Source organism: Aedes aegypti, chromosome 3, assembly GCF_002204515.2.
Source record: "Aedes aegypti strain LVP_AGWG chromosome 3, AaegL5.0 Primary Assembly, whole genome shotgun sequence".
NCBI lineage: Eukaryota > Metazoa > Arthropoda > Insecta > Diptera > Culicidae > Aedes > Aedes aegypti.
The window spans coordinates 94,613,494-94,633,231 of record NC_035109.1 but is presented as its reverse complement, the minus strand read 5'-3'; the positions used below and the strand labels follow the sequence as shown (position 1 = coordinate 94,633,231).

The following is a 19,738-nucleotide window of genomic DNA, read 5'->3' as shown; positions in this document are numbered from 1 at the left end:
CTACTCCTAAGCCCCCGAAAGATCGCAAACGACCTCGTCCTCCTGCTGTCGCCACAAGCGATGAGTACAGAGCGTGGTTCCAGAAGATAGAGTTAGACAAAAAGGAAGAAGAACAAATACGTGCAGAAAAGAAAGCAGCCAGAGATGCCAAGCGCAAAAATGCAATAAAATTAGTCGGTTTTGTTTTGATGGCTGATTGACTGACATCCATGGCCGATCATCGTACCTTTATCTCGTAGTAAATTTGGGGAATTTGCTCGCATGGATTAAAATTGTAAGGTAACCCTAACATTTTTTTCCTAGTTCATTTACTTGAGACTCAATTGCGTTTAACGCTTAATGGAGTCGATTTTTTTTTGCAATTCCTTTGTAAATTAGCCTTCTTTTTTATCAAAACAATGAACAACATTATGGCCTACTTTTCTCACCAACAAAAACAGAAGTGAAATGTGCTACTTTTCAGCACTGTTTCATAACGATGCTGATAGTAATACTTATCAGCTCAATTTTGGGAGTTGGAAAATCAATATCGAATATATCGAATAGTATCGTATTGTTTTGGGTTTTTGAATGACATAATCAACAAGGTTCTGATTATAAGGGTGGTGGAAGTAAAGTCATGGTGGATTTGTGGAAGTTGATTCTGAAAAAATCGCTAAGCTCTTATTTTTTTTTAAGAAATCTGAATTAAATGTTTGTCTCCATTTTTTTCTTCTCCCTACAGCTCCGTTATACGGGAATGCTGGAAACGGTCCGGATACGGCGGGCCGGTTACAATGTGCGGCTTACCTATGAGGAGTTCATCCAGCTGTACCGGATACTGCTGCCGAAGGGGTTGGTCAGCTCCCAGAAGGACGTCCGGGACTTTATGAACACAATGGACCTGAACAAGCAGCACTACCAGCTGGGTCTGACCAAGATCTACATGCGAGAGTCGCAGAAGATGCGGTTGGACATTTGCCTGCACACGAAGATCATCGACAGCATCATCACGATCCAGCGGTGGTTTCGATCGATTCTGCAGCGGAAAAAGTACTGCCAGTACCGGAGTGCGGCCTGTACGATCCAAACGTACTGGCGGTTGTATGTGAAGGAGAAACAGGCCAAGTTCTTGCGCAAGCTGAGGACGGATGCGGCCACCATTATCCAGAGTGCGTGGCGAGGATATTCGGTGCGGAAGTGGTACACCAAGCTGAAGACTGGGGTGCAGGTGATACAGGCGCGCATCCGGGGGAACCAGGCACGGGACCGGTTCAAGGTGGCGCTAAGCAAGGTAAGTTGTTTAGAATTAGTATTGAACTTTTTCGTGTATGCAGCGTTTCATGGAGTTCGATTTCTTATGCCGTAACTTGACGGAGTGACTTAAACGACATTCACAATTTTAGCACATTTTACCATATAGACTGAGGGAATAAAAGGGCAACGTTGCTTTCTAGCTTTTATCACCAACGTTTTTAGGATAAAACTTAATAATTATGTTGATACAGTCAACCCTCCATATCAACTCATGGAACCATACTAAAAACAGAAAATCATGGTTACTATGATGGTCCCTTCAAACAGCTTTTCAAAGAAAAGCTGTTCCATGACTCGATATTCCCATGAGTCGATGGTCCCTTCAATATCGACTCATGAAGGTTTGACTGTATTTGTTAAGATTTAATTGAAGCACCATGGAGCATATCTGTAGCAAGCAGATCCATGGAATATAGCATAAAAAACATTTGCAATAAAGAAATCCTTTTTTTGTCCTGCAGACTTGGCACGGACGCTAAAGAAATTAGAAAAATGGCATCTACTTAGATTGGCCTCTACTGATTATTTGTTTACGCCGCGAAGAAATGCCTTATTTGCTTTTATTTGTGATACAAACTTATTCTAAATCAATGTAGCATCAAATGGCATTAAAAGTTGCTAAAATATGAATGTGTATTTCCATATAAAAATAATTTTATATGAAATACGCGGAATTAGGCAATGTGCTGAATAAGGGCACTTTACGGTATGCAAAATTGTACTTAAACTTTCGTTTAAGATGTAGTCTGGTTCAAGTTTAACGATTAATTTCAGATTGAATCGATTTTTTCAACATGCTTGCAGTCTCCATACAGAATTAATCGTTTCTCTTGCATTACGCGTTACAAAAAAAAAACAAATTTTGATTCCTGGAAAATCAATGGTAGGTGAAAAGCACTAATTTTCGACCTATAAGAAATCTGTGCCAAATTACGGATTTTCATACAAAGTATGAATCGTATCGTATGGATGGGTTGACTCCCTGCTGTTCCCCTAATTTATCGGGAAATTTTACTCCCAGTTAATCCTAATCACCCGCGACCTAAATGTATTTTGACTTTGCAGCTATTCTCTACCTCACCAACTCAGAGAGAGAGAGGAGACAGCTTACTGAAAGTTAACATGTTTTCTTGCCTTCTTTGACTTCTTTCTTTAATTCTTGGGTTGTGCACAACGGTCAGATGAACTTATTTTATTCAAAATCACTTCTATTGTTCACTATGAATAAAGATATGAATATAAAAAAATCATTAGCAGTTAGCCAACACACAACTACCTATAATTAGAAATTCAACTTGTGTGATATTTCTAAATGATAATTATGATTGTGCTACTTTTCCCCTAATAATTCGTTTCCCCGAATGACCCGTTTCTCCGAGAAGTGTAGCAGTTCAAATAGGTGCTATAATAGCTTTCAGTGACCGGATGGTGGATTAGAAAGAACGATAAGCAATCAAAAGAAGGAGATATTTAGTGATTCCCGACTATACACATGTAGCCAAAAATGCTCAGGACGGTAAAACTCGTAAGAACCGCCAATCAAATAAAGAAGGGTGCATATCAGATGACCAGTATGTTCACCCCCTGAAATGTATGAAGTTATGACACTTTTATGAACTTTTCGGGGAAGTAGGCTATTCGGGGAACCGGGATGTTTGGGGAACTGGCATTCGGGGAAACAACATTCAGGGAAAAGTAGCACGACCGAAAATTATTATGATAAGAGATTGCAAAAAAAAAACATTTAGTTGAATAGGTCCATTCAACAAGCATGAACGACTAGATAAATATTGATACAAAAAGCATTTAAAAATGGGAACAAAGGGGCGTAAAAGCATAATTTATGACAAAATGGAATCAATTGATTCTTCTTTGAGTCGTAGAAATAATTCTAAATGAGTTATTCGCTTTTAGATAGCAGTTAGAGCCTGCGTCGCTTAAATTAATGATCAATTTCATTTGAACGATATTGGATCAGTTTGCTGCATAAGGACTTAAAAATTTGACGACTTTGAAGAATAATGCACCGTTTATCAAGTCCGGTCCCATATTTATATGGAACAAGCAAGAGATATAAATTTCAATATTAATGCAATGCTCACGAGCAGAAATTGCTGCAATTGAACTATCGTGTGTTTTCATTTGTGAATCTTGTCTCCTTAAGAGTTGCAGTGCTTGCTGAGGTTCATTTCTTCTATGCAGGAATTGCTCTCTGTGCGTTATTTCCCCGAAGCAATCCAAATTTTTAAATTTCCCAGCAATATGGCAAAATAAAATACTTTTCTTGATCATCAAAAAATAACCTTTGAGCATCGAAAGTATTATAACCTTTGTTGTAAAGTACTGGTTTAAGGATGAACTTTGAAGTCTTGAAAATTAAGAAAATAAAGTTGATAAACTTGTATGCAAGTTTGCAGAAATAGTCAAATTGTGTATAATCGACAACTAATATCTCAAAACATTAGACTTACATACTATTATATTTTTGGAAAACGGCATTGGATTCAGCAACCCTTAATTAATTAGATAGCGGTATTTTGGTGCTGGAGACAAAAACGTGTTCCGGAGAACCACTCAAAATGTGGCAAATTTTTCCGACATTTCCCACTGAAGTCTACCGTACCGTAAGTTTCTCAGTAATATTTGCCTTGAAACATCCCAGTAACCAAATAGCACTTTGCTAGTACAGCTGATATGCCCTATATTAGAAGTATAATAGCACTATAAGCACGAAAAGCGAATTGGCAGGCTAGTGGTTACTTGGGCTTGCTACGCTTAACGTATCTCTCTAGCTTTTATCACCTTCAGGATACGAGGTTTACTGGGGAGTTACGATGCTCATGGTTCACTTCACCTTACTTCACGATGGATAAAATGGTTTGATTGATGAGTTTCCGCCACCTTTTCAAATTTTCGGCTGACAATGTCCATATTATCCGCGAAGCAAACAAACTGACAGGGTCTTTTGTAAATAGTATCTCGGCTGTTAATCCCAACTGTTTGCATAGGCTTTAGGACATTTGGTCGAAAGACATTTGGTCGAATGGCTTCAGAACTGTTACGACCAAAGATTGTTTTGGAATGCTTGATCGATTGATCGTTTGGTTCAGCAGATATAAACCCAATCTAATTTTTTGCACAATAGATGGGTTAACAGTAATTTTGGGCAAACATACTATTTTCAGAAGTCAAAAATGAATCTTTCTAGATGATTATCAATACTAGTGTCTATAAAGGATAAATTATTGTTGTAAATGCTCTTATTTCTCAGTAATTTTTTGATTGGAAGATTGAAAGAAGTTCAAAGGTAATCAAGATCAGTTGATTTTTTTTATTCTTTCAAAATATCATCATTCTTTGGAAAAATTCCTCCTAAATTTTTTCGTCGCTCAGTTATTGGAATATTAAACTTTGTTGAATTTATTATTCTTCCAAAATGCCATCATTCTTTATGTATAACTGTGGATCTCTATCCAATAACAACTTCCAGTGTGAATACTCGGATATTTTATAAAGTATCAAGTTTTACAGCGTACGACCGTGCGTAAGAGTATGCAATGTCCTGATAAGCATAGAACAAATTGGTCACCTTTAATTAGCTGCATATAATGCATTTTTATTCGAAAAATAAAGAGGCCAAAACCATCAATTTTAGTAGAAGTTTTTGAAGAAGTGCATCAAAAGCTCCACCTGTAGGATACGTTTTCCTACTCATGATGAATTATTGTTACGATTGTGATTTACAGCTAAATTTAAAATCCTTGAGACAACATGTAGCTTTGTTGGTGGAGTAAATGACGTTTGATAGTTTGTTCATAATTAGTTCAATCAAATTGTCCAAAATAGATAATTATATTTATTATGTGTATCACGTGAGATTACACGAGTCTTGTGTGAGTCTTACTTTCTTCCATTCTAGATTAATTTGTCGTGATTCATCCGGTTCGCAGAATCTGCCGGAATGAGTAAAATGACATAATGTAACGTCAACGACGCAAGAGCTCCATCGAATTTGTGAGTGAGTCTGTGTGAACAATTGGAATCTCGAAATATCGTACGATGCTTATTGAAGGCTTGAGGTTTGCTCAAGAAATACCAGTACACTAATGTAGATTCCTTGCACTTATTAACCACTCTAACGGCAGCTTAAATTTTTCACCTCAAAAAATATTTAAACTGCGATAACTTTTTCGTTTTTCGATGTTTTTGCACCATTTTTTCACAAGCCATCAAAAAACTCTTCTATTTTGAGAATCTGTGTCGATATTGATCATAAGTCATCTAGATCCAAAGATATTCCGAAATTTCTTGGGGGACTGACTTTTTGCTACAATCTACGTAAATATCTCAGGCTACAGATTTTTTCTCATGTTCGGTCATTCACTGTTCCAAACAATACTTAAATGAGAGTTTGTTGTGAAAAAATGAAGCAAATTGGTGCAACCGTTTTGGAGTAACGAACATTTACGTGTCTGGTACCAGTCTGGCCGTATGAAGATCTTAAAAACTTCAAAAAACTTCTTTTTGAAATTTTCAAATTTCTTGAAGCCTACTCAACCGATTTGTATGATTTTTTCAGTGAAGCTCCTTATAACCTGACATTGTATAGCCCACATTCTGGTTTTTTTATAAATTGACTAGAAACAAAATGGCTCTAAAGCAATTAAATTCTTTTCGACGAAACGTCCATTCGACCAAATGTCATTTGACCAAATGTCATAGATTCGTTTGCATAACATCTTCTACACTGAACGAAAACTCCGGTCGCACATTGAATGATCATTGACTCATCCGAGCCCCATACCTATTTTCAGACAGAATCAAGATGATTTTCATCTGCGCGAAAATCATCTGTTTACAAATCACTCTGAATGAAAATCATCCAGTCTTGGAATGATTTTTATCCTTCGAATAGATGCCTCAAATTGAATGACCATCATACATGCATGTAAGCAATCCCTATCCATTGTAGTTAATAATTTAAAAGAATTCAAATAAAAAAAAAAACAACTTCAGAGCATTGTTGGTGAATGTACATTGTTATTTATTTTCTTAACGAGGTTATCAAATATATTATTTACCAGTCTTCAGGAACAGATGCCAACCTACCGAATACATTGTATGACCTCCAAATACTTGCAGATTTGCGACCTGTGATTGGTAGATACCATTAAGAAGTGTTAAATAAATGATACAAAAGAGGCTAATGTAAGATTCCAAGTGCAATTACCTGTAAAATTCACCCAGAAACGCTTGGAAAACCACGCTGCCGTCACCATGTTTACGTTTAGATTTAGAAGATTGTTTTGACATTTGACCATCCCCTTTTCGTCTGATACTTCAGACAGTAATTGAATGATTTTCGGTTTGGGACAAGGGAGATATTAAAATCCGTCATAAGTTGCATGCTATTCATTCGTGTTACCATTGTTCAATTAGCTGCCTAATACCATTCTATTATGATCTAAAGTTCATCTCTGAATTGGATGATTTTTGTTCAACAGACAGTGGATACATCATATTCCTTCAAAGTCATTCAAAATGAGGAATATAATGTTTTATGACCCTGTGAATTACAAATCATTCAATGTGCGACCGGAGTTTTCGTTCAGTGTAGCGCATTATTGTGTTGGAATAGAGGTAGTGTCGCACCTCAGGTAGAAGAATCGTCGGTTGAGAAGCATGCGTCGTCGTAGGTAAAAGTGTGGAAGATTTATCGAGAGGTATGATATTTGGATAAGTGTGATTGAATTGTAAATATATACCTGGAATGAATAAAGAGAGTTGCAGCTGCTGATTGAGGTATCAGTCAGTTAGCTGCCCAGTTGAAGGAAACATCTACTGCATTGTATTTCTTTATGATTTGCAATCGGATGTGGACGGGCTAGCCTCGCTAGGATCTGCGTGGTCTTAGCGGACTAGCCTTTCAACATATTGAACAACAGGCACGAAAGTCCTTCACCTTATCGTAGGAACAGGCGGGATCCAAACGAACTGAAATGTTCACCTCTTGAGTTGAGATAAAATTCTGAGTGGTTTCGAAAAACAAGAAACAAGTTTTTATTGAAAAACGTCTTGATTGGTTTATAATACAAGAGTGAAATAAATTAGTTCCTAAGCTCCCAGTAACAAACTGGTTGCTACGCGAGACTTCTAATCAGTCATCGATTACTTAGTTTCTCAACACCCCCTCTTAATCGGACAGTCTTGCGTTTATCTGCAACATATCGATCGATTACACTTGAAGGTTCCACAAATTTGCTTCCAAAATCATTGTTATTATCTACTGCGCTCATGCTTGATAGATTTAACCGATGACCGGATCCAATTCTGTTTAAGGTGAAACAACTCGGAATCCAAAGATGGCCGTCACAATGAACGACTTGTGCCCCTGTTTTCAAAGGCACTAAACTGGAGAAATAGTTGGCAAACGTTTCTGATCTTCTTATTTTAAGCTTTCTGCTAGTGCACAAAGCCAAATTAAAAAGTTCACTGTTGTTGGATGCTTTCTTCGAGTGATTTGTGCCTTTGAAGTTTCAGTGGTGCAATCTTAGAAGTTGATTCCAAACTGTTTCACCTTAACTTATTAAAATTGACATACCGTGAAGGCCCCATACTCTGCGCACTTAAGGTTTTTCAAATTTCAAACAGCTGTAATTAATTGAAAACAAAACACAATCCTCTGAAATTTTGGGAGCAAATACTTATTGACTTTATGTGTAAGGAAAAAATATGAAAGCTCCACTAAGTAATGATTTTTATTGCAAATTTTTAATTTTTCTCAAGGGTGTCCGTGTTCCTAACTCTGCGCACTAATTTTTGTAATGCTCCTTATTCTGCGCATTTAGGTTCCTAACTCTGCGCACTCGATAAATTGTTTATAACAGTTTACTATATTTTTACGTATTTTACTAAAAGCATTACTAGCATTCAAACTCTGAATCAATCTTCATTTTCTTGCTTTATACGACTTTACGTCCCTAGTGGAGCGTGAAATATTTCCAACATAGAAGTTTACTAAGTGAAGTGAATTTTATCTATAATTCAATCCATGATAATTACTATTACTGAATGCCATCAAGTGCAACTCTCAAAATAATCGAAATCATCATATGATTTCCAAAACATGTAATTAACTTAGTTTTCTAAAATCCAAATCAACATACAAACTACGTCTTTTTTGCGTTCACCCTTGGCGTGTAAAGGAAAATTAGCTTTGACTGTTCATGTATTTTCACTAGAAAATATAAAAACCAAATTTTGTTTGGTTCGGTTCTGGTCCGGGTTTGGTATTAAATAATTGTCTCGGATTCGGGTCGGATCCGGGTTTGAAGAAAATTAATAAGAACCTGGTTCTGGTTTGTTATATGTGAAACCCGAACATTCCTACTGAATACGAAGAATAGTTTAAGCGATAGGGTATATCCATTCTTAATGTATTGTTAATCACTCAATCGAGAAGCATTGCCGCCCTGTATAAGCGTGACGTAATTAATTAGCGATTCATATTTCAGATCAATAACAGTACTTTATTGGCGTTTCTATATAGCAAATACGATTAAACCTCGATGTTCCATTACTTGATATTGACTCATGAAACTATACAAAAAAATCAAAATTATTTCATTGCATGGTTAGGGAGCATTCAAAAATTACGTCCATCGTTCAGGGGAGGAGGAGTCTACAAAAATGTGATAATTCATGCATTAGGTACTGTAAAAATAGCGACAGGAGATTGAGGGGACGAAGTGTAGAAATCCTTAAAATATGATGGACGTCATTTTTTAATCTTCCCTTACTATGATGGTCCCCTCAAACAATTTTCCAAAGTATTTCTATTTCATATCTCGATGGTGTCGACAAGTCGATGGTTCCCTTCAATATCGACCTCTGGAGGGTTGATTGTATGTTGAAAATAACGTTTTATAACTGCTGCGCATAGTAAGGACCATAGTTGAAAAATGGTTCCTTACTATGCGCACTTAAGAAGAATAAGAAAATGAAGAGAAAATAAGTTGCACTTTACCAGTGATGATTGCTCGATAAATAATTTAGTGACTACGTACTAAAAATCTGAAATATATTCGCTTTAATTTGATTCAAATGACTCAAGTGATGAGGTACTCCCTTAGCATTTTTGCTAACGGGCAGTCAATTTGGACGTTTTTCAATATTTTTAAAGCTATTTTATTTTTTACTTAAGTAATAAACGTTAATTTGTCAAGAAAATTCTTCGCGTACTTTTTTATTACTATTGTATCAATATATTGAAAACAAATTTTAAACAAAAATTTAAATAATTTACCAGATTTTGGTGGATTTTTGCAAAAGTGCGCAGAGTTAGGAGCTGCGCAGAGTTAGGGGCCCTCACGGTACCTCTGCTTCTTGTGGCTCTTGTTTCTCGCTTCTAAGTTCTGATAAGAAAGTAGTTTTGAACTAGGACAGGACCTGACAGCTCAACTTAGACTATTTTTTAGTCGATAACCCTGACGATAACCTAGTGTTACCAGTATTCTAGGTTACTACGCGAGGCTTCTAATCAGTAATCCATTACTTAGTTTCTCAACATCACCTGACATCTTCACACAGCTTTGTACACCTTCCATCGTAGCTCTTATCAGTTTTGTCAGCTTCACGTAAAATCTGCTTTTGTCCATGACTTTCCATACTTCTACGCGGTCGATACTAAACGAAAGCTACCTTGAATCGCTGCAAACGTGATGCGTTGGGATCTGGTCTTCACCAAGTTTTTGAAGGATTTGCCGAATAGTAAAGATCTGGTCCGTTGTCAATCGGCCGTCAACGAGGTCGGCTTGATAACTTCTGAGTTCAGCTCGATGCCAAACTTCTTCTTTTAGGCATTACGTCCCCACTGGAACAGACCCTGCTTTTCAGCTTAGTGTTGTAGGTGCACTTCCATAGTTATCAACTAAGACTTGTTTTTGTCGAAGTTGCCATTTTCGCATGTATATATCGTGCGGCAGGTGCGATGATACTCTATGCCCAGGAAGCCGATCTACCTTCAGCATGACTTCGCTTTGTAGCAGCTGACGTTATCACTAGGCTAAAAGGAAGGCGTCTTCAATGTCATCATTACTAGCAGCATTCTTGTTCTTTGTCTGACGGAAGGCATTCTTAACCTCCCTCAAAGAGTATTCCTTCGCCTTGCAGTACTGACGAAGACATTTCCTCCATTGTCTTGATCCTTATTGTCTCAGCCCCATTCAGGTGTTCATCGAAGTGCTGCTGTCACCTTTCTATCACCTCACGCTTGTCCGTCAAGCTGCTCCTATTCTTATTTCTGCACATTTCGGCTCGTGGCACGAATCCATTACGGAATACGTAGAACTTACTCCGTATCACATAACCGACGTCCTATTCTGGTAATCTAGTAATCCACTCGAAACATGTTGAACAGATGAGTTTATCGATACGGGAGGCTTTGCTGGAAGTAGGTGCTACGATTCTCGTTCGTCAACAAACCTCCTGCAACGCTACTCTACGATGCTAAATCCGCGGTCCTTCAGCACATCGGCGAGAATGCTTGTGTTAGCGATGAAGTTTAGAGATTTACCGTTTTACATACAATACTTTCAATCGTTAGTCCCTTCCGTCGCTGTGGCTTTTGCCGATTTTTCTGATCCGTATTATCTCGTTAATTTTAGTTGCTTGATTTTGCAACTGGAGGGCTTGCAGGGTCTGACATCTCCTGAATTTTGTGGGGTCATATTAAGCAATATATCTGAGAGTCCTTCGCTGGCAATGGGACCAGAGTTCCAACCGGGGTTTGTTTTGTATGATACCGATGTTCTAGGCCTTCCTTGAAATATTGGCCTTAAAATCTCTAAATTGTAGCACACAAATTTACTGATGATCTTTGCATATGGCACAGATTCTTTCCTCTTCATACTGGTAAACGGAATATTGTATTGAGTTGTACGGATTATTTCGATCCTTTCATGAATCCATGGAATGAAGACTGTTTGATCTACAATCGATGGACAATACATGATTTATGAACATAGTGCTAAACCTACATCCTTAATTGAAAGTTGGCAATGGTCCGCAAAATCAACGAAAGTCACAAAAATCTCAAATATCAGCGAAGGTCTACAAATGTACTGCAGAGATCAACGAAGACCCTCGATGGTTCATGAAGATCTGCAAACCATCGCGGTTCTTCATGGACCTTCGCGGTTCTTAGCAAATATTCTCAGATTATCGCTGACTTCTACAGACCTTCGCAGCTCTTCGTGGATCTGCGAGATTGAAGGTCTATATTCTATCTTTTCGGACGTGTAATGACAGTTGGTGTAAGATTTATTTTTAAAATCTACATTTTTTTCAGGCTTTACACATAATTCGAAACTAACCCGATTCACCATTCTCATCGTTACAGAAACTTCAACGAGAACGTGCCAAACTGCGCTCGACGCAAAGCTTGCCGGCGGTTGAACGGCCCTTGGAGAGTTCGTTCGACACGCCGGAGATTCAGCACCACAAAGCAATCGGCGGTAAGAAGCAACCGTCTCCACCGGTGGGAATCAGTTTCGAATCGGCCATCGACATAGTCAACAAGAATCGAGCCTTGTTCAGCGATAACAGCCTAAGTAGTGCGGATTTCATCGACGACGACGACGATGATGAAGACGAAGACGACGAGGACTGCTACGAGGACATGGGTCTGGTGGACGATCCCAGCTACGTCTCGACAGTCCTACGGCATGAAGCGCTACTGGAGAAGAATGCCAGCAGTGGCAGCACGGACAGTGGACTGCTGGAATCAATCTACGGTAGTGCTCAGTCGCAGCAACAGCAGCAGCATACGAAAGTGCCACTGCAACGGCAGGACGATGTATTGGATCGACCAATACGGAAGTATGAAATCGAGCGTGCGAGTAAGAGTACGTTTGACGACGCAGAACTGGCCAAATATCGCTATGAGCGAGGACTCAGTTCGATGGGTAGCGGGTCCAGCAGTGGCAAGCTACCGGTGCGACGGGTAGACTCGGGACCATCGCCCAGCCATCGGTTACGGTACGATGCGTACGGAAGTGGCGGCGCCGGTCTCAGTAGTGGCATGATTCGAAATCAAAACCACAGCAATAATAGTTTTAGTTCCAGTAATGTTGAAATCGTTCTTGTAAATACCGGTTTAGATAGTCTCTCTTCTTCAGTGGCCACTTCCGGAATTGCCAATAGCGGTAGCAGCGGTAGTAGTCCGAATGTACCTACCGAACAGCCACCGCAGAAGCTTCCTCTCCAACGGAATCTCAACCGTAACACAATGAGCCAAACGCAACAACAGTCCAGTACCACACTCAGTCGCCGAGAGCTTCTCTGTCGGAGTCAAGGCGACGAAATCAACTCAAATTATCATCTCCAGCATTTGCAGTCATCATCCCTTTCGCCATCGCTGTCCTCAGCCAACTACCAGAACGTTCAGTATAATCCTTCCCCCACTGTAGCATTCCACCAGCATCAACAGCAACAGCCACTCTCATACAATAATAACAATAACAACAATACAATCAAATCCACCAGCACTTCCAATGCCAACAGCAACAGTGGTAGCAGCAATAGCCTGTACAACTACGTTACTCAACAGCAGCAGCCATATATCCCATCGGCTGGCCAGAGTAGCTTACCGCCATCCCAGCGGGTGTCCAGCAGTTATCCGGACGACTTTGCCCAGAACTACTACAACACCACCACTCCGAAAGGTAATATATCAATCGAACATGTAGTGGTTTCCAAACATTGGTAAAGTTCTTGAATACATCCATATCTCTGAATTTACAACTTCCTCTAAAAAGTGGAATTTAAACTGTGGCTAAACTTGGCAAAATGGAAGAAGCAAAAAAAAAATGCATCGAAATGAACAACTAGTCCAATGCTCTGGACAAGTTTTTCGAGCAGCAAATCGAAGCAGTCTCTAGCCCAGGCTATTCGATTCAAGTGAGGATGCGAAGGCTGTACACTGAGAAAAATCTACACGTCAAGGTCGTGTGTTTTACTTATAGATTTGCGCAATGAGGAAAACCACATGATTTGAGTGTGGTAGCCTTAAGGATTTCATCATTGATTTCACGGTATAATAACATGTGTATCAACATTAGGTTGTCATGTGAAACAAACATGAATTTCCTAATATTAATTCATGAAAATCAACTGATTTGCTTATTGAATTCGAAATGTAGTAGCTTTAGATAATCATGTGTGATAGAACATAAATGTCAAGGGACTGAAAGAAGAAATTTGGTAGAAAAACTTTTGCTCCCCAAAATATGGATCCGAGGCTCCTCTGCTTGTCGCAAGCTCTCTTGATTTTTTTTTTCAAACCCGTGAGCCAGCAACAAGCGGGGCGCCGCAAATCCATAATTTGGGAAGCCAGGGATAAGCATATTCCATTTTTTCGAAACTGAAAGCCAGGAAAATCTGTTAGTGGAATCCGATTTTTCTACTAAACTATACATTATAATCAATGTTTTCTTATAGAAAGGTAGAACTCTCGTACATCGATCAACTTCACTAATAAGAGAAAAATCGAATTCACAAATTTTCATCTAACACTTTCAGCTTCAAAATTTGCTTCTTCTCTTTGGAAGCATGATGATGACTGTCGTTCGACATGAGGTCCAACCGCAATTCAGTTCACTATGCATCCCATGGGTTGATCACAAACAATTTAGAAGCTTTGAACATGGAAATCGATAGCATAGCTCATGGATTTCATCATAACAATCTCATTGCGCAAATCAATGAATCGACCAACTTGAACATGATGATTATGACACAAGATAACCATAAGCAAAACACACTGAATCCGTGTTGGAGTGATGATCTATGTGTCCATAGGTTGACACATACGAATCTGAAGAGAAAGCTTCGGGAACTTATGTGGAAAAAATATGGAATCCCTGTTGTCGGTTGATGAATCAATCCATGAAGCAAAACACAGGAATTTAATGTGTAACACACACGAAGTTTGCAAGAAAATCATAGCAAATCGATATGGACGTTCATGAATCGATCCATAATTTTAAACACACAGATCGAGCGTGTGGATTTTTATCAGTGTAGCAGTGGTCAGTATACCCGAGCAGAAGAAAAGTGCTACTGAATACCAAAGTAAGGTATCCCATACTGCCCATAAACGCATGTCAGTCCCATGTTTGCTGGATTTCCTATGAATGGGACAATTATGCGTTTATGGGCAGCATACCAGATAATTTCCAATACTTACAACCTGAATGAGGCATCAATGAGCCCTGCATAAGAGGTAAAATATGTACCTCAAATAATCCCTCATGCATATTCTTCAAATACCAAATAACTAATTCATTAGTTCATAAACCTGCTATGCATGCAGTTTGAAAGTGGCTTAGTCTACCGTGAAGGCCCCATACTCTGCGCACTTAAGGTTTTTCAAATTTCAAACAGCTGTAATTAATTGAAAACAAAACACAATCCTCTGAAATTTTGGGAGCAAATACTTATTGACTTTATGTGTAAGGAAAAAATATGAAAGCTCCACTAAGTAATGATTTTTATTGCAAATTTTTAATTTTTCTCAAGGGTGTCCGTGTTCCTAACTCTGCGCACTAATTTTTGTAATGCTCCTTATTCTGCGCATTTAGGTTCCTAACTCTGCGCACTCGATAAATTGTTTATAACAGTTTACTATATTTTTACGTATTTTACTAAAAGCATTACTAGCATTCAAACTCTGAATCAATCTTCATTTTCTTGCTTTATACGACTTTACGTCCCTAGTGGAGCGTGAAATATTTCCAACATAGAAGTTTACTAAGTGAAGTGAATTTTATCTATAATTCAATCCATGATAATTACTATTACTGAATGCCATCAAGTGCAACTCTCAAAATAATCGAAATCATCATATGATTTCCAAAACATGTAATTAACTTAGTTTTCTAAAATCCAAATCAACATACAAACTACGTCTTTTTTGCGTTCACCCTTGGCGTGTAAAGGAAAATTAGCTTTGACTGTTCATGTATTTTCACTAGAAAATATAAAAACCAAATTTTGTTTGGTTCGGTTCTGGTCCGGGTTTGGTATTAAATAATTGTCTCGGATTCGGGTCGGATCCGGGTTTGAAGAAAATTAATAAGAACCTGGTTCTGGTTTGTTATATGTGAAACCCGAACATTCCTACTGAATACGAAGAATAGTTTAAGCGATAGGGTATATCCATTCTTAATGTATTGTTAATCACTCAATCGAGAAGCATTGCCGCCCTGTATAAGCGTGACGTAATTAATTAGCGATTCATATTTCAGATCAATAACAGTACTTTATTGGCGTTTCTATATAGCAAATACGATTAAACCTCGATGTTCCATTACTTGATATTGACTCATGAAACTATACAAAAAAATCAAAATTATTTCATTGCATGGTTAGGGAGCATTCAAAAATTACGTCCATCGTTCAGGGGAGGAGGAGTCTACAAAAATGTGATAATTCATGCATTAGGTACTGTAAAAATAGCGACAGGAGATTGAGGGGACGAAGTGTAGAAATCCTTAAAATATGATGGACGTCATTTTTTAATCTTCCCTTACTATGATGGTCCCCTCAAACAATTTTCCAAAGTATTTCTATTTCATATCTCGATGGTGTCGACAAGTCGATGGTTCCCTTCAATATCGACCTCTGGAGGGTTGATTGTATGTTGAAAATAACGTTTTATAACTGCTGCGCATAGTAAGGACCATAGTTGAAAAATGGTTCCTTACTATGCGCACTTAAGAAGAATAAGAAAATGAAGAGAAAATAAGTTGCACTTTACCAGTGATGATTGCTCGATAAATAATTTAGTGACTACGTACTAAAAATCTGAAATATATTCGCTTTAATTTGATTCAAATGACTCAAGTGATGAGGTACTCCCTTAGCATTTTTGCTAACGGGCAGTCAATTTGGACGTTTTTCAATATTTTTAAAGCTATTTTATTTTTAACTTAAGTAATAAACGTTAATTTGTCAAGAAAATTCTTCGCGTACTTTTTTATTACTATTGTATCAATATATTGAAAACAAATTTTAAACAAAAATTTAAATAATTTACCAGATTTTGGTGGATTTTTGCAAAAGTGCGCAGAGTTAGGAGCTGCGCAGAGTTAGGGGCCCTCACGGTAATTGAAAATTAAGTTGCTCAAGATTTTGAAGGAAGGCATTCCCAATCTAGAGAACGTTTTCGACAATTCTCGGGGAACTAATTTGGAAAAAGTGCCAAGGTACTCCAAATTTTAAAACCGGATAAAAATCCTGCCGAAGCTTCTAACTATCTATTGTTCAATCAACTTGCTTTTTCCATCAGTAAACTTTTTAAAACGAAAATTTGATTTTTGACAATGAACAATTCGGATTCCGATATGGGCATTGACAACTAGAGTGATGCAAATTTCGAAATTTTTGCTCCCCTATGCTTGAACGATTTAAATTATGGTAAAAAGCATCCTCCCAAAATTTGAAATGATTTAGAAGAAATTTGACTGTGCACACGCCGTTTGAAGTTTATATGGAGATTACTATGGAAAACGCCAACCTTTTGTGTTCAGCCCTCTATTTCTTCGTCATGAAATTTTATGGAAAAGTGAACACACTCTTCTCATGTGATATTTTTCCAGCTACAACTTTGCCGAAGGCCACATTTTGATTGGACGTCAAGAAAAATTGTTATTCATCATCATAAACTGGGTTTGCCTTCAGAAAGCTTCACCAACTATTCGGCTGGCAACAGTGGTGCTCCTGGCGGGAAGAATAGATCAAAGTAATCCAGGCTACTATGTTCTACAGCAAAAAAGCAGTGTTGCTCTGAAAGTAATTGAATGATCATCTCAGCATGGTTTAGACTTTGGAATCAAGAATAACAAATTATCCTTACGTCCCAACCAAATGTTGTCTTCGGCAAAGTTGTAGCTGGGAAGAGTGTGTTCGCTTTTTCATACATATATTATTATGACGAGCAGATAGAGGACTGAACACAAAAGGTTTGGCTTTTCCATAGTAATTTCCATAGAAACTTAAAATGGCGTGTGCACAACCAAATTTCTTCCAAATCACTTCAAATTTTGGAAAAATGATTTTCATCATAATTGACACCGTTTAAGCATAGGGGAGCAAAAACTTCAAAATTTGCATCAGTCTATTGACCACTCTTCAATTTTTACGTGTAACGAATGTTACTCGTTTAAAAAAAAAACTGGAAGATATATACAAAATTAATGTAATGTGGTAACATTAACCCTCTAATACCCAACCTAGCCTTTAGACGGGGTACATTTTGGAATTTTGTGTATTTTTTCGTAGCTCGGAAATCAAAATGATTTTATTTTTGGCTTAAACCTTGACTCATAACACGCATATGAGAAAAGTTTTTTATGACTTTTGAAACTTTTTTGTATTTTTGAAAATTGTTTGAAAAATTGTATTCTTATATAAATGCCTGGGGTTTATTTAACGTGTAATATAAAAAATCGTACCTTTTATATTTTTCTACTACTAACCTATAACAGAAGAAGGGCTTGGTGGTATTAAAATAATTCCAAACCTGTGTTTCCGTTAATTACACGGAAAATAAAAATATTTTCAGAAAAATATTTGAAATTTATTATTTTAAAAAGTACCGTGAAAACTTGAATTTTTTTTGTTGCCAAAAATCAGTAAAGCAGTAACTAGAAGAAGCTTCAAGAAAAAAATAAAAATGAAAGGGATGTTCAAAAATAAAAATTATAAAAATCAAAAACCAAAATTCATAGATTTGCGAATAAAAACAAATCATTGCCCAAAACGTGTTTAGAACGATTTTAAATAACTAAAAATGTTATTTAGATCGAGAATAAAAATTTGGGTATTAGAGGGTTAAAGAAATTCAAAAAAGTTAAGATTAAAAATCCTCCCTCTTCTATTCCCCCCACAGGCAAAGCGGCTGCTCTGCTCGGTACCAAATCCGAAGACTCCAAATATTCCGGTAGCAAGGACATCGATCTGACGTTATCGAACACTCACGGCTCGGGGACAATCGTGCCGAGCAAAACGCGGCGCATCAAAACGAATCTCAGTGATGACTTCTCCAGTGGAAGCGGCGGCGTTGGTGGTGGTGGCGGTTCTTCCGGTCAAACCGGACTCAGCCGGCGGGGTGCCATCTCCGGTATGGATACGCTTAAACGTAGGAATTCCGATCCCACCAACAAGATTCCCCTGCTGGAGGTCAACCGGGGGAACGATATGTACCAGTCGAGCACCCGGATCAACATTGCGGGCCATCAGTTCCGCAAGGTGCAGCGGATCAACAAGGCGGAAAAGTGTGCCAGCTGCCAGGAAAGCGATTCGTTTGTGAACGAAGGCTATCGGTGTTTGGACTGCAAGGTGTTGGTGCACACGAAGTGCATTCAGAATGGAGGCATCAAGAGCTTGCAGTGTGCTGCCAAACGGTCCAAACGGATACGAACGGGAAAGCATGACAAGCATGCCCCCATTGGAGCCAGCACACCGAATTCGAAATTCTCCGCCACACGCGAGTACACGGACTCGACCGATAAGATTATAAGCGATGCCAAAGAGCTGCAGTTGATGCAGGATTTCATCACGCAGAAGATCTGCAAGATGGAAAGCGATTGCGAGAAGCCCTCGGAGGGCGATCGGGTGTTCAAGCAAGCGTTGCGTGAATTCAAGGACAATCTGGTGGCGCAGTACAGTGTGGCCCACAAGCAGAACTCGGACCTGCTCAACATCAAGTACCGGGATCTGATCGCCAACTTTGAGCAGGTCATCGAAACCACCTCCGGACGGAACAACGACTTCCCGCTGACGATGGGTGTGAACGCCTTCCGAGGGTTCATGAACGAGTTTATGAACTCGCGCGAGACGGAGAAGCCGAAAGCGAAGCGGAAAAAAGACAAAAAACGGAAGCACGACGAGCACACGACCTACAATGGTGAGTTTGCTTTGGGAAAGCGAGGAATTCGGAGGTCGATTACATTCTGATTCTCTCCCCCACAGGCCACACATTCCAGTTAACGATCATCAACATTGCAACGGCGTGCGAAATCTGCCAACAGTTTCTCCTTTGGCCAATCGAACGAGGATTGGTAAGTTTCCATTTTTTGTATTTAAAAACCGATGTATTATCAAGAATTTCACGTACTTTGATCATTGACGAACTAAGTTCATAAAAAATCATGAAAGTGCCCAAGTAGTGCTTTGCCCTGTGGTTAGATAATTTCCGAAATATGTACAGTCAACTCTCCCTTACTCGATATTGAAGGGACCATCGAGTTAGGGAGGTATTGAGTTACAGAACACAAAACCAATGCAACTGCGATCCAAGGGACCATCGAGTTAGCCATGAAAACCAACTTTTAATATGGTTCTCTAACTCGATATGGAGATACGGAATATCGAGTAAGGG

General features: G+C 38.6%; 1 protein-coding gene across 13 annotated transcripts in view; it reads left to right on the top strand.

Annotated features, from left to right (window-relative positions):
* The window catches only part of LOC5564635 (unconventional myosin-IXa), a 220,670-nt gene that overhangs the window by 196,349 nt on the left and 4,583 nt on the right, over positions 1-19,738 (top strand). For all 13 annotated transcript variants that reach the window (XM_021849218.1, XM_021849217.1, XM_021849216.1 and 10 more), the window contains 4 exons: positions 725-1,273; positions 11,696-13,019; positions 18,248-19,264; positions 19,330-19,418. In XM_021849218.1, the coding sequence (XP_021704910.1) occupies positions 725-1,273; positions 11,696-13,019; positions 18,248-19,264; positions 19,330-19,418 (2,979 nt within the window). The remainder of the gene's footprint in view (positions 1-724; positions 1,274-11,695; positions 13,020-18,247; positions 19,265-19,329; positions 19,419-19,738) is intronic.